The sequence below is a fragment of the Anguilla rostrata genome, chromosome 12 (genome assembly GCF_018555375.3).
Source record: "Anguilla rostrata isolate EN2019 chromosome 12, ASM1855537v3, whole genome shotgun sequence".
Taxonomy (NCBI): domain Eukaryota; kingdom Metazoa; phylum Chordata; class Actinopteri; order Anguilliformes; family Anguillidae; genus Anguilla; species Anguilla rostrata.
The window spans coordinates 28,791,585-28,805,485 of NC_057944.1; the positions used below are offsets into that span (position 1 = coordinate 28,791,585).

The 13,901-nt window shown below is 39.4% G+C and overlaps 2 protein-coding genes across 4 annotated transcripts in view; one reads left to right on the top strand and one right to left on the bottom strand.

Annotated features, from left to right (window-relative positions):
• Positions 1-3,131, bottom strand: part of LOC135235837 (mitogen-activated protein kinase kinase kinase kinase 5-like) — a 36,360-nt gene extending 33,229 nt beyond the window's left edge. The window contains exon 1 of one of the 2 annotated variants that reach the window (XM_064301721.1): positions 2,822-3,131. In XM_064301721.1, coding sequence (XP_064157791.1) covers positions 2,822-2,929 — 108 coding nt within the window. In that variant the 5' untranslated portion in view covers positions 2,930-3,131. The remainder of the gene's footprint in view (positions 1-2,821) is intronic. The other variant, XM_064301722.1, reaches the window with a different exon arrangement.
• A 3,190-nt stretch (positions 3,132-6,321) lies between these two features.
• eif3k (eukaryotic translation initiation factor 3, subunit K) lies at positions 6,322-12,818 on the top strand. 2 transcript variants are annotated; one of them, XM_064303653.1, is made up of 8 exons: positions 6,322-6,644; positions 7,051-7,149; positions 7,304-7,424; positions 8,154-8,228; positions 8,831-8,897; positions 11,511-11,588; positions 12,096-12,221; positions 12,649-12,818. In XM_064303653.1, the coding sequence occupies exons 1-8, from the start codon at positions 6,583-6,585 to the stop codon at positions 12,678-12,680; spliced, it is 660 nt and encodes a 219-aa protein (XP_064159723.1). In that variant the 5' UTR covers positions 6,322-6,582; the 3' UTR covers positions 12,681-12,818. The 2 variants fall into 2 exon arrangements, with proteins under 2 accessions (XP_064159723.1, XP_064159722.1); XM_064303652.1 differs by having other exon boundaries at positions 6,325-6,644; positions 8,151-8,228.
• Positions 12,819-13,901: the final 1,083 nt, after the last annotated feature.

Sequence of the window (13,901 nt, forward strand, 5' to 3'; positions counted from 1 at the left end):
TCAGCCCACACTGACTGCTGTTCCATCTGTATGGCTTTGCTTAGCTGCAGAGGGTCTGGTAGAGCAGGGGTGTCTAATCACATCCAAAAATGGCCAGTGTGGGTGCAGGTTTTTGTTTTAGCCAAGCAATACAAAACCTGGTTTAACTAATTAACTAGGCCTAACTCATGGACCTAAATCAAGACGTTGATAAGTAGAATCGGGTGTCTTAGTGTTGGGCTAAAACACAAACTTCCCTTTCTGGATTAGACTGAATACCCCTGTGGTAGAGCCTCAGCATCAGCAGACCCATCAAATAAAAAAAATCTAATCAAATCCACTTCATTTGTGTAGCGCCTTTTACAGAGAACTGTCACAAAGACTCTTTACAGAGAAACAGAAGGAAAAATGGGCCAAAAATGAGGCCTGAACCCCCAAAAAGCAAGTGAGGTAAAAGCTTTGAACCCGTCGGGAACATAAACACTCAAACGGTGTCAAGAAAAAACTCCCTGATGGGAAGAACCTGGCTACAGAGGGGAAGCCCATCCTCCGCTGGCCAGCCCAGGATAAAGTAGAGGCAGAACAGATGCTAACAGAATCAGTATGTCCCACTGCCTCTTGTTACGTCAGTTAGACCCTCCAGAACAGAGCTTCCAAAACCCAAATCCAGGATAATCCCCCTGTGTGCTGGTTTTCATTCCAGCCTCAAGTCCACCTCCTGGAATACGAAGACCTGCTAATTACCGGTTTAATTGTCTAACGAGGAACGCCTACTTTCTTAATGTCACATTACGTCACAAACAGATAAAGAATAAATATTCCATATTTATAAATGAACTTTTGATCAGTTCTCAGACAACTCTTTTCTTACTGTAACGCCGAAATGTGTTGTGGCAAATGGTTCCCTTTGAAGGATGTCACATTTCTCAAGGGCTTAATTGATGGATCTACAGCTGAAATCAGTGATCCTTAAATAATCAAAGTGTGGACAGCTTGTCACTGAGGCCGAACTGTTTGTGGCAAATGAAGAGTTTGAAGAAAAACAAATCAGTAACAAGTGAAACATACAATGTGTTCAAATCTGATTAAAAAAACATTTATGTAAGAGGTTGACTCTGAAGAAGACGCTAAGTCGAAACATCGGTCTTATTTAAATAAGTGTCTACTTTGGGTAGTCTCTCTGAAGAGCTCAGGTATATACTTTTGTTACATGCACTGTCCCATACTGAGCGCACCTTCTCTTTTTCATAAGCTTCAACTGTTGCGCATGAGGTAGTTTATTTCAGACATTTATGTAACTTAATTCCATCATTTCAGTAACCTTTAATTGATTGTTTGGAAGTAAAACCAGTATCCCCACGGGTTCTCCAGGACCAGGGTTGGGAACCCCTGCCGTAGGAGTGAAACAAACCAATCAGGGGTGGAACTAGCCCTCAAAACCATATGCAAATCACAGTGCAATTTGCATATCTGCGAGCTTGAATTAAAACATTTTTCAGTTGATAAACTTTGTCATTCAGTAAAATAATTTGCCACTTCATCGATGAACCACTGCTTAACACAGGCATATGTTAGCACATTGAGTATGGTTCAGATCATTAGTTAAGTGAAGAAGTGACAAATTATTTTACTGTAAGTCACTTCATTGTTGAGCTATTGATTACCCAACATGCAAACACGTGCTGTTGCAATGAGCAGAAAGTTGATTTTGTGAAATGAATAGCTCAATTCCATCCAACTGCAAAGCATATAAGAATATGAGCAGTCTTTACAGTTTTCATAACTTATTACTAATTATGTTGGGTAGTTAAGGGGAAAATATCACATTTATTTAAATTTGTCATTCAAAATGCAATCCAATTTTTTGTTAGGTTGAATTGTGCCCTAAAAACCTCCCTTGCTGTTACAATACTCAAAAAACTTCAAATTCTTCGATACAACAAGAAAAAAAATCCCATCTTGATATTACAGACGCAATGCACAGAAACAGGCAGTGTGCACTCCTCTTTTGCTAAAGACGGGAAGTTTGATTGAGATCAAAAGAGCTCAGCAACCACAGTCATCGTGTATCACACTCTGTTGAAATGCAAATTTTGCACCTGGAGCCACAAAAACACAATGAAGCTAATAAGGTCTCAAAAACCATGGCCTAACAGAACGGATCTCAGAAGAGATTGTTAGTTATCATAATTTGTTATCATAGCCTAAAAACACATTCCACAATGACACAGTACAGGGTCCAAAACAATAAAAGGCATCAAAATGTTTCTAATGTTCCAGATTATTGCTGGGCATGTGTGCATTGCCCTTCCTGTAAATTATGTCAGAATCTTCCCCTTAAAAAAAGTTGTTTCTCAAAACAACATAAAGTATCAAGAATATATTCCAAACATTTGAAATAAGTGATAAAGTGCGACATATTGAAAATGAATTCCTGTTTTCAGTTTATATGAAATGATAGAATAATAGTTGTGTCAAATCCAGGTTTATGGAAATCATGCTCGAGTTGCTAGATTCAAATCAATGAAAAGGACAATTATAAAATGAAATAGCTGTGAGTAAGAATGTTTGAACTGGCTTCACAAACAAATCACCGTCACACCGTTGTCAGCAGTCCTACTAGTCCTTCAACATCCTACAAGTATTTTATGCCTACGACTACCTTTCTACTCATCTGTTGTCACTTCCCTATTTGTATAAGCCCCTAAAATCAATAACATAGTGAGACACAGGGGATAACTTAGGCAGAAAAATGGAGGTAGAGGAAGGGAAAAGAGAGGTGAAAGCAGAGAGAGTGTAGAGCAATGGGAGCAGGCAAGGGGAAAGCAGCATGGATCACAACCTTGTAAACCTCCCCATAGGTGCCGCCGCCAACCCGGATCAGGATCTCAAAGTCCTCCTGTGGGTTTCGGGTGGAGATGTCCAGCGCAGCCCGGTTCTGGGAGTCCATCACTGCTGGGGCATGGTACTGACGCAGGCCTGGGGGACAGAACTCAGTGCCGATGACTCCTGCCACCCTGCAGTGCACCACAGACAATGTGCACCAACATGCACTGAAACTAAACTGAAACACACCTCCTTCCTCTCTCGTACTTGCAAACTGACTACCTCCCCTGTCTCTCTCTCTCTCTCTCTCTCTCTCTCTCTGGATGGCTCATTTACATCAGCACTGGTTTTATTTCCTGTTGGGTGTTTCTTTCTCTCTCTTTCTGTGTGTGTGTGTGTGGTTTCTGTGTGTCAGCCGAAGTGCAGCCTAACTGCAGCACTGCCCTAGTTTGGAGCCACATTCTTGCTTCCTGTAATGTGACTTACACGTCTAAATATTAGCACAAAGCACACCCGTTGTTTTTTAATGTGATTCACAAGTTTTTGCAAATCTTTGCATGAGTTATATAATATAAATGTATAGGGTTGATACAGCAAGGTTCATATTAGAACAATTGATAAAAATCGCTTTACAAAAAAAAACTCAATTCAACAAAAACACACGATGATAAATTATGTTTTGTCCTGCACTGTAAAATGTAGATGCAATTTTTAAAAAGTGAATAGACTATTGAGTAAATGGAATTTTCTTTTTGTTCTTCAATGCACCTTCACAGTTAATGCACGCAATAGTTCCCTGATCTAAAGCTGGGAAGGCAGGAGCATTTTTCAGTTTTTGGCCCTGGGATGCACAGCTTGACTCAATAACACTTCTACAACATTACATGAACATTTCCACAACATTACAGGAAGCCAGAGAGGATGTTATACGCTACATGTGTTATCTGTGAGGATGGGAGAGACAGGGGACTGTAGTTATACAGATCAGGTAGGCCCGATTCTTTTTTAAAAGTTGTGCGAACGCACCTAACATTTTAAATGTACTATTTATAAAACAAGTCATGAACACGATGCGTTGTATGTGTGTATGAACAGTACAAATTAATGCCTTCTTATGACTTATTATTCTCCCACTAGTGGGAGGCACAGTATGCTGGCACTGTGCTGTTGCTCCATGCAATTGTTGACTAATGCAATAATCAATTATCCAAAAATTAAATAATTCTTTACAATCAAATGAGTACGTTTATGGCAGGCCCCATTTGGCCCCTGAGCTACCATAGAGCATGCACAGGGAGAACGGTTAGGTGGGCAGCAGTGCAGCTGGCCACAGAATTCCACTGACCTTTCCACTTTGCCCATCAGTAGGAGGGGCTGCTCTATTATGCAGTCAATCAGCCATCAGCCCACGGTCTGTCACTATGATAACACTGCTCAATCCTCTACCTACAACCTTTCCTCCTAGACTGAACCTCCAAGGTGCTAAACCTGTTGTCAAGCAGTCTTTAAATTCTACTACAGTATAAAATATGCATGTATAATATGTATTTTAACTATATTGTGCACATTTTTTTTATGCCTCCCCATTTTGGAATTATTGGAAATAATAACCCACATTTATATCTCTATCAACAGATCAGTAAAGTGGTGGAATCATCCAACAATTCAAAACCAACTTTTAAAACCAAATGCTTCAAATGCAAGTACTTTCTCATTAAAGTATTTTCAAATAATTCAAACAAGTTTATTTGTAAATACTTCAAAAACATGTGAACAATATTTTCAAATACAAATATTTAATTTGAATCTGTATTTGACCAATACTGTTTGTTTGTGACTGTATAATCTTAGGGTTGTAGCTAGGTAAGCTGTTTATCTTAGTTGACTTAGTTATTGCACTTGTGCCTATTCAAATATTGCTTGTTTTATTTGCATAGACTGATTTGTTGCTGTTTTTGTTGTGTTAATCAGATTAACCTACAGGGTTCAAGTTAAACTACGCGGTCGTTCCCTGCACTTGGAATTGTACTTCCCTCTAGGGTTTTCAACACACCTGTTCGTGGTTTTGGTTATACACTTTGTCGCTCTGGATAAGAGCGTCTGCCAAATGCCTGTAATGTAATGTAATGTAATGTTTGTGTCTCTTAGTATCATCTGTAATAGGGACGTTGAGAAGTTACCAATCAAGTGTAGACTTATTGCACTAAGCTCTCTTGGGACTATATTATATCCTCTGGAATTAAACTGCACTTTGACCTCTGATCTTTACACTTGTGTTTGCATTGTAAGCCACTCTGGATAAAAGTGTGTGCAAAATAGCAGAAAGTAAAGTACAGTATATTACATAAGCAGGAGCATCTGAGGTCTTATATTTTCTTCCAAGAATAGACTACGTCCTGCTTTGAAACAATTTTCAGTTCTTCATTTTTCATAGATTTTCTGGAGGAAAGGAAAACTTACTAAAGGTCATTAGTAGGGAAAGAAGGCTGGTGCAAAACTATTTTTATTTTTGTCTGTTGCATGTTGTGATGCTTTCTATGCGCCCCCTTGTTTTTGTCTAGAAGCCACAGGTTTCAGCTTGCACCAGTGGCCATGCACTCACTACAGTTACACAGATCTACCAGACACCCTAATAAAAGGAATAAGAGGGATGACAACCATGATTGTATATGTAAATACTGTACAATATCTACAATGCATAAAAATAGCCTTTCATTTCCTAAGCAGATGCCATTGGATCATTTTTTTAACAGATTTTTTAATTGTTGTAATTAGTTTGATAAAGTAATTAGCCAAAATAATAAAAGTAAATTATATTTTCCATCTACAACCGTGCTTATTATAAACACACATAATTCCGACACACTGAGTAGACAAGCGGGACTAAACTCTACCTTTGTTCAGATTTTTCACGTTCATGCTGTAAATATGAAATCTCTTACATGTAAGATGTCAGTGGATAACACTGTGGAAGAAACATTTTAAACAAGAAAAACAACATTGTGTTGAACACAAAGAGATACAATAACTGAAATTTAGGACGGCGACAATCTTATTGTACTGGTACGGGACGGGCGCGGAGAAAGAATTGTAGCACTGTTAACGGTTATTACTTTTCATTTGGGTTTAAACAATTAAAGACTAGAAACGTGTCTTTAAAAGGCGATATTTAATTCAAACAACAATGGACAAACAACAAATTATACATGATGGACGGTGTCAGTTCTGGGAATTAGCTGTTGTTTAACTATCGTGTTTCTGTTACTACAAGTGCGTGAAACGTGTTATAATGCTAACACGGAATTTTGCACTTTGCATTTATGTACGACCCTATATTTGTAAATTGATGTACAAGGGAAATCGAAAAGGGAAGAACTTAAATCACCGAACATGTTTCACATCGGATCTATTTCGCCTTTACACATGTATCGCAAAATGACGTCTGTTTTTCCGGGTTACAATAAATAAATAAAAACTTGTTTGTAACATGACTAGTTTCTTGAAGACTATTCCGCCCCAAATAGCTATATATATTATACATTCATAATTTTATTTCACGTCGTACTACTTATGTGATTGTTTACAGTATGATAGCGTGAAGCCAAAGCGAATAGAGAGCCTCTCTTCACGTGACCCTATCATTTTCCGTTCCTTGCGTTTTATTCCTCCGACCGCTCTTTTTCTATACATCGGGCCCACGTGTGGATTGTGGTCGAACCGAACCTGTTTGGGCCAGCTGTAAACCCCATCCACCATCTCAACAAAACTATTGACGCCATGGCTTCGTCGTTTGAGCAGATGAGGGCTAATGTGGGGAAACTACTACGTGGGATTGACAGGTTTGTGCATCGATTATCTCCAAATACCAAAAATGTGTACTCGGCAGAAGCTAGCAAACTGTATTTAGTCTTCTTCTTTCATTTGTTAGATCTTAGTCTAATTCCATAGTTTGTCTACAGGTTTTTTAAGGTAATGGACCCTTTGAAGCCCCGTTTTACCAGTTAGGTCGAATGATATACGCTAGCATGTGTTAGCTGCAGTAGCTAGCTAGCCAATGTGGTGAATATAGCAAACTGGGTTTTAACCCGCTTACTTAACGTTTGACGTGATTTGCAGTAGATGGCAGTGGTAGAACTAGCTGGATCACCATTGTGAAATCAGTTTATGTGGGTGAATATTGTACTGTGCAAGATGACATAATCTATTGACTGCAGTTTAAACCAACTCCCATCTTCCTCTTCTCAGGTATAATCCGGAAAATTTAGCAACGCTGGAACGTTACGTTGAAACACAAGCAAAAGAGAACGCTTACGACCTGGAAGCCAATCTCGCTGTTCTCAAATTGTGAGTCGCCGTATTTGCGTCATGGTGAATGTAGTATCAGCATTTACAGAAAGTAATGCGTGCACCTATACATGTATTGCTGTCATATTTGTTTACAGTTTGGTCCACAACCACTGTGTTCCTCGTACTCATCACCAGTGTGCTCTGACTCTAGGTACCAGTTCAACCCAGCCTACTTTCAGACAACCGTGACGTCACAGATTCTGCTGAAGGCCCTGACCAACTTGCCTCACACTGACTTCACTTTGTGCAAGTGTATGATCGACCAGACACACGTATCCTTTCGGGACCTTTCAGTCACCTAGGTTAGACATAGTCTGTCCCAGGAATGGCATTTTTCTCCCAACTTGTAAATGTGCTATGAAACACAAAGGACGATACAGAAATATACATATTTTTGTGGACTCAGGGAATTTATGGGGACACAAGCATTTATTGGCAGTTTAAAAAGCACGCTAAAAAGTTGAGTTGTATAATAAAATGCAGCGGGTGAGTGACTGCATTGTGCAGCATAGAAGTTGGTATGTCATTTACTGAATTTATATTTTCCCTGAGAGAGAAGTACCTGTAAGTATTGTGTTTGTCTTGTGCATCTTGATTCAGAATACCACCTGTCCTTAAATAGTAAAATGTATAAATTAATAAAAAGCATGTAAGAATGCCTCACAGGGCTTTAAATAAATACAGTCATAACTTGTGGGTTCATTCAGTTAAGTGTGCTTTATCCACTGGTGGCCCAAGACCTGCTCTCTGCCACTCCTAAAATCAAAAATAAAGGAAAGAATCTCCCACTTTTAGTTTACTGCTGAGGTGTGAGAAAGTGTTTTGTACAAATGTTTCAATTTGTTTAAAAAAAAACCCTCTATGGTCAGTGCAAGAAAAAAAAGAGCTTAATTAAAAGCCTTACAAATCTTATTTCTGAATTGGTAAATAAGTAAATTGCCTTGTTTTGAGGCCTTTGGTCTGCTAGGGGGCGCTCTGTTTCCTTGACTACAGTGTCGCAGCAGGAGGAGCGTCCGATAAGACAGATCCTGTACCTGGGCAACCTCCTGGAGACATGTCACTTCCAGTCCTTCTGGGTGAGTGACATTTCACAGCTATCTGTTTACTGCGTAACACTGTTCTTCACTTGGTACTTCACTTAACCCTGTGTTTGACTTTGCTCAGAGTCTTTCCAGTCTAAAAAGAGAGGCATACTGAAAAGAACAACCTAGTCTTGTGATTAGGGTGCCGTGATTATGGTTTTGTGGCTGGAGGGATTGTCTGTTCTCGTCTAGGGTGGGGCATTTCTCATCCCTCACTAGAGGTCGTCACTTGTCTGGCTGGTTGTGTGTATTTGGGGAATGTCTGTTGTTACGGATGTTGTCTGTTCTGAACATTTCAGGAAAGAGTGCAATTTTCACCACTTCCATCATTCTGTTCATTGCCATGACACTCTGGAGGTGATGCTGTTGTGTGGCTTGTGATAAAATGCCTATGCTACACGTGAGCAGTAGCAGTGGTTTGTGGGGTCAGATTCTCAAAAGGAGATTTTGTGTGTCATTGTTCCTTGGGTTACTTACATTTTACAATGCAGAGTAGGCTTGACTGCCCTTGTCTAAAAAAAGAAAAACAACTTGCTGTTTGTTTCTTATGTCCTCTTGGTGTGGCCTTGCGGGTGGTTCATCTCTGGGATCGACAGTCAAGCCTGGAAGAGAACCGAGAACTAATCGATGGAATCACGGGATTTGAGGACTCTGTCCGCAAGTGTGAGTGGCCCCTCCTATACAGTGTGATGCTGTGCTAGTGCGATTTGCTCAGAATGTAACTGTTCTGTCCATTGACTCAGCAACCCAACATCCTGTTTTACTACTTGTGCGCCAAAATGTCTATTTTTATCTGTGGTGGGTCTGGACTGTAATTGTGCTGCCTTTGAGTTGTTACTGCAACTCCCAACTGAAAGAAACCAGGAGGTTGTAGGTCATTTGCCAGTGATGTCCTGATAACTGTCCTTTTGACCCTCTCATGCCTGTGCTGTATTGTGCTGTATTAAGCTCCTTTCACTCATGGAACCCACAACATTGCCAGGTTCCGTTATCCAGGTTAGGTAGTGCTTTACCCTGTTCACACACAAGTCTCCTATACGGTAAGATGCCATGTCGAGTCTGTCCGAACATGACACGATTGTTCTGGATAGATTAGGCAAAGCACGATGTCTACCTTCCAAAGCAATGCAGAACAATGCATTAGTTTGTCTTTGAAACAACCAGATGTTTCGCTGAATGAGAATTTTAGCAGTGATGTAAATCCTATCAACACAACACACATGAAGAGCTTTAAATAACTTATGGTAACATCTTTAGCCGTTATAGTTTCATTATATGATCCTGAATAACTAACAATAGATAAACAGTAGAAGCATGGTTTATCAGCTAAGAATCAATACTTATATGCAGTGTTGTTTTTGGTAAAATACAACAAAAAGAATTATGCCAGTTATACGAGTTAAATAACTAGCTATACTAGCCATTGGTATGTAGTGCTTTCTACATTAGGTAAAAAAGCAAGTTAAAACTGGAAGAGCCTGTCAGGTGTTTACCAGGAAGAAGTATTGCATAGCAAACAAACAATTTTGTAATGGTGTTCTTATGTTCAAAATTACCTCACAAAATCACACAGTACAGCTCCGGTATCTTCTATGTGCACCTTCTCTTATTTGTGCAAGAAAAGTATTTATGTTCAGTAAAGTATTTATTAAAGAATTGTGCCAGGAACTAGGTCTTGTGTAACAACATCATAACCTTTTGTGTGCTTTATCTGGAAATGTCAGCTTTTGTTCACACTCGAGACGAATTACAGAATTACCGTTAATCTTACTAGGTCCTGAGCCAGCAAATTGCTGAATCACCTTACACGGGCAGTCGACTCTGTACACACATGACGCCAACACAGAATATTGCTGGAACATTTACGGGCTAATATGCTAATATGTGTCAAAGGGGCTTTAGTTAAGTATCGCTATGGGCCATTTTCATCGCCCTCGGTTTCTGTGCCCAAAAACTTCTGTGTGCATGTTCTTTGATTTTTACTGCCAACCGGGTCGATTTTCAGTTGAAGTGCGGTTCTGTGTTCCATTGTGCATTCGTGGTTTCGCCATTAGGAGGAGTGCACAATCTGAAATTTCAGTCTTGCTGGAGCCATAGCTGAATGGAGGTTCCCTTGTGATAACAGAGGCGATCTGCCTTGTAAAATATCAAAGAGAAACAGCTTCTTTATAGTCTGTAGTCATTTTCATTTGCGCACATTTTAACCAGTAAACATAAAACACTAAGGGGTAAGTCCACTAAGAAAAGATATCGACTGCATATACTGTTGAACACTGTTTATTGCGCAACAGTTGCGACTGCCATCTGTCATATTTATGACAGATTAGTTAATTATTAATGCATATAAAGTAGTTGCGCAGCCACACCCACATACTCACCAGTACAATAATGTCACATTTTAGTTGCTTAGCAGGATGCTTAATCCTTCATATTAGCCTTAAGATAATTTGTGCAGCAAGGGTGATGACAGGTTTCATCTTCTCTGCTCCATTCTTTCACGGTTGAGGCTGTGACTAATATCAACTGTCTGAGCGCAGTTATTTTTCTAAACTCAAAAACAAGTCTTGGTCTGGCTGGCTGGCTTTGCTCTCACTTCGAAAGTTGAGCAAGTGCCGAATCAAACATGGCTATTGTTTTTTGTTTTTACAAAGGATTAATTTTAATGTTGCATACAAATAACGTTACTGGAATAATGAACTAAAGAGCCACAGATGACTTTTTCAGTATTTCTTGAAACTACTATCTCAATTCATATGAATCGACCATTTTGAATGAATTCTTATTATTAATGTAAATGTGAACTTTTGATTTTCCAATTATGTCTCCTAATATGAAATGGCCTATTTGAATTATAGCAGAAAACAAATTACAAGGGTCATTTCAACCTTTGCCTTCAAACAATTCTAGTATTGAATGTGACAGTGACAAATTTCCATTACCATCACATTTCCAGTCATCCTAAAAATAAAAAAATCCATGGTTGCGAGTAACTGGTGATCATTTATTTTCATCGAACATGACCTGTACCGAGCCCCTGAAGAACTTGTCTTACAGGAGATTGTATTTACAAAGGCAGTGTTTCCGTGGTAGACATGCTTCCCTGTATCGGTGCTGATGACGTACTGCCTCCTGTAAAGCCCTGTGGCTCTATAAAAGGAGCCTACTTAAGTTTTAAGGCACCATTGTGCCGTCTACTGTAGCTCTGAGCAGTTTTCCCTCGATGTATCCTTCCTGTCCTTCTCTGTTTCTGATGTCTGTGTCTTCCTGTCTCTGCAGTCATATGCCACGTGGTGGGGATCACCTATCAGAACATTGAGCACCGGCTCCTGGCAGAGATGTTGGGCGATCCACTTGGTAGGTTCTACCCCAGGGGTGCAGATGTGAATTTTAGTCATGAGCACTGATCGCCATTTCAAATAAAATCTCCCCACTGATGGTTAGCTTCACGGTTGTGTGAAGTCAGCATTTTTACCAGTTGCATTTTGCCCCTGTTTACCTGAGGACAACACAGCGCAATAGTTTTCAAATTTGAAATTGTTACATTTGCTCAGATGCTTAAACGTTTATCCGGAGCAACGCGCACCACTTACTGTGTTACAATCTATTTATACAGCTGGGTTTGCTGAAACAAGGTAGGTTGAGTATCTAGTTCAAAGCTGAAATGGCAGTTACCCACCTGTGAATGCATTCTTCAACTTCTAGAGTTATAAACTCTGTCCCCAAACCACTATACTACACAATCTACCCTGCTGTCTTCACAATATTGCCAATTTTTATTGATGATTTGCATTATAACCTGTTTGCCATGTGTAATTGGCAGCTTCACGTGTAACTCTCTGCCCCCCCCCCCCCACCCCATAGACACCCAGGTGAAGGTGTGGATGAGCAAATATGGCTGGACTGAGAGCGAGGATGGACAGATCTTCATCTTCAACCAGGAAGAGAGCGTCAAGCCCAAGAACATTGTGGAGAAGATTGACTTTGAAAGTGAGTGTCACCTTGGGGTGCCTGCCTGGCTTGTTAATGGTGTTGGTTGGATTTGTTTGCCTGTCCCATTTTCCTGGCGGCCTTGCTGTGTAACAAAAAACAAAACAATAACAGTATTCATGTTAATTCAACACGCATTTAAAGAAAAAATAAATAAATAAATTTATTATTTATAATTATAATCATAAAACTTCTGTGTCTGTAGGGGCTGTTGATCCTTCTAATAGGACTGCACATTTTTCATACTTTGATAAGGAATTAATGTTTTTTTAAATAATTTTAGAAAATTTGTGTAAATGTTTTTTTTTTATATTTGTGTATTTTGTACAGTTTAGGAGGAAGTGTGCACCAATTCTCTCTCTCCCTCCTCCCTCTCTCTCCCTCTCTCTTCCTCCCTCCCTGCATCTCTCCCCCTCCCTCCCCGCAGGTGTGTCGAGTATCATGGCTACATCCCAGTGATATCAATACATGAATTGGTGCACACAGACTTGATGCACACAGACATTCAGAAGACAGGACCTCCAGGCTTTTTTACCTCCCAATACATTTTCTGTACCGATACCATTCACATTAAACCATTTATCTAAAACAAAGAAAGGTGGACCTTAATGTTCTTACTGTAAAATAATTTTTGTTGACAGAAGAATTGCTGTTAAATCATTCACAAATGCCAATGCATGCACTCACACACACACACACAAAGAGCTGTTCTTGCATAGCAGACTGTGTTCTGTGGCAGAAGTTTCTGGGCCTTACCTGAGCTTATCTCCTTTCATCTGAAATTGTGTAAGTTGAATGGCTGAACCAATAATTAGAGGTCCAAGCAGGAACCCTGTTGTTTTATTATTGTTATTATTATTATTTGAATTATTATTATCATTTTATTTTTTTTATTTTTTATTTTTTCTCTTCTCCTGGGAAAACGCATATCTCCCAGATGGTATGGAAAAAACTTGGTTGGCATGTTAGGGATGTGTGAAATTGAAAACTATTACAACATGGCAGATATTGACCTGGTGGTGGTGCTATAGAGCACGTTCAAAAATGTCAAACTTTGAACAGTCATAACTTTTGAACTGTTTCACCTACAGACATGCAACACACCAAGACTATTAGAAGCCCCTGTTCAAAAGGAAAAAAATATATTGGGCCGATACAATGTGCAGCCTATATTTTCTGATATTTTGACATTTTTTTAAAAACACTAAAAAAATCTAATGAGCCGTCCATCCGGTTGATGACAGATTCGGTGTGCTCAACCTTTGTACTAGTCCCAAGCAGAGACTGTAAAAAATAATAGTCCCAAGCTAAATTGCGAAGCAATAGTCAATAAATGGCTGAACGGTGCGCCAATCAAATTGACTCATATTGGGCATAACCATTAAAATTACTCTGTGGGTGTAATTTAATGGCAGTCTTCTTTATATTCGCGTATGTTAGTGTTAGCCGTCTCCCTGCAGGTGGTAGTAATTCATTAAACCTACCTGTCCCATTTCCATAGTTGGGGGATTACTGTAAAACTGCGACTGTTTTCATTCAGTTTTTCTGTGAAATAAACGGAGAGTCGTTTTCTCTCTCAAACTCCTAAAACTTGTGGTCTCGCTACAACCACAGTGATTTCTTTCATGTTGAAACTACTACTGTCGTTATTTTAAAAGATAATCGTTAATCGAATTTCTT

Excerpts from the sequence above, each read along its gene's own strand:
- eif3k (XM_064303652.1), top strand. The coding sequence starts at position 6,583 with ATGGCTTCGTCGTTTGAGCAGATGAGGGCTAATGTGGGGAAACTACTA. Across the intron at positions 7,150-7,303 it reads AATCTCGCTGTTCTCAAATT|GTACCAGTTCAACCCAGCCT; the intron begins GTGAGTCGCCGT and ends CTCTGACTCTAG. Across the intron at positions 12,222-12,648 it reads GGAGAAGATTGACTTTGAAA|GTGTGTCGAGTATCATGGCT; the intron begins GTGAGTGTCACC and ends CCCTCCCCGCAG.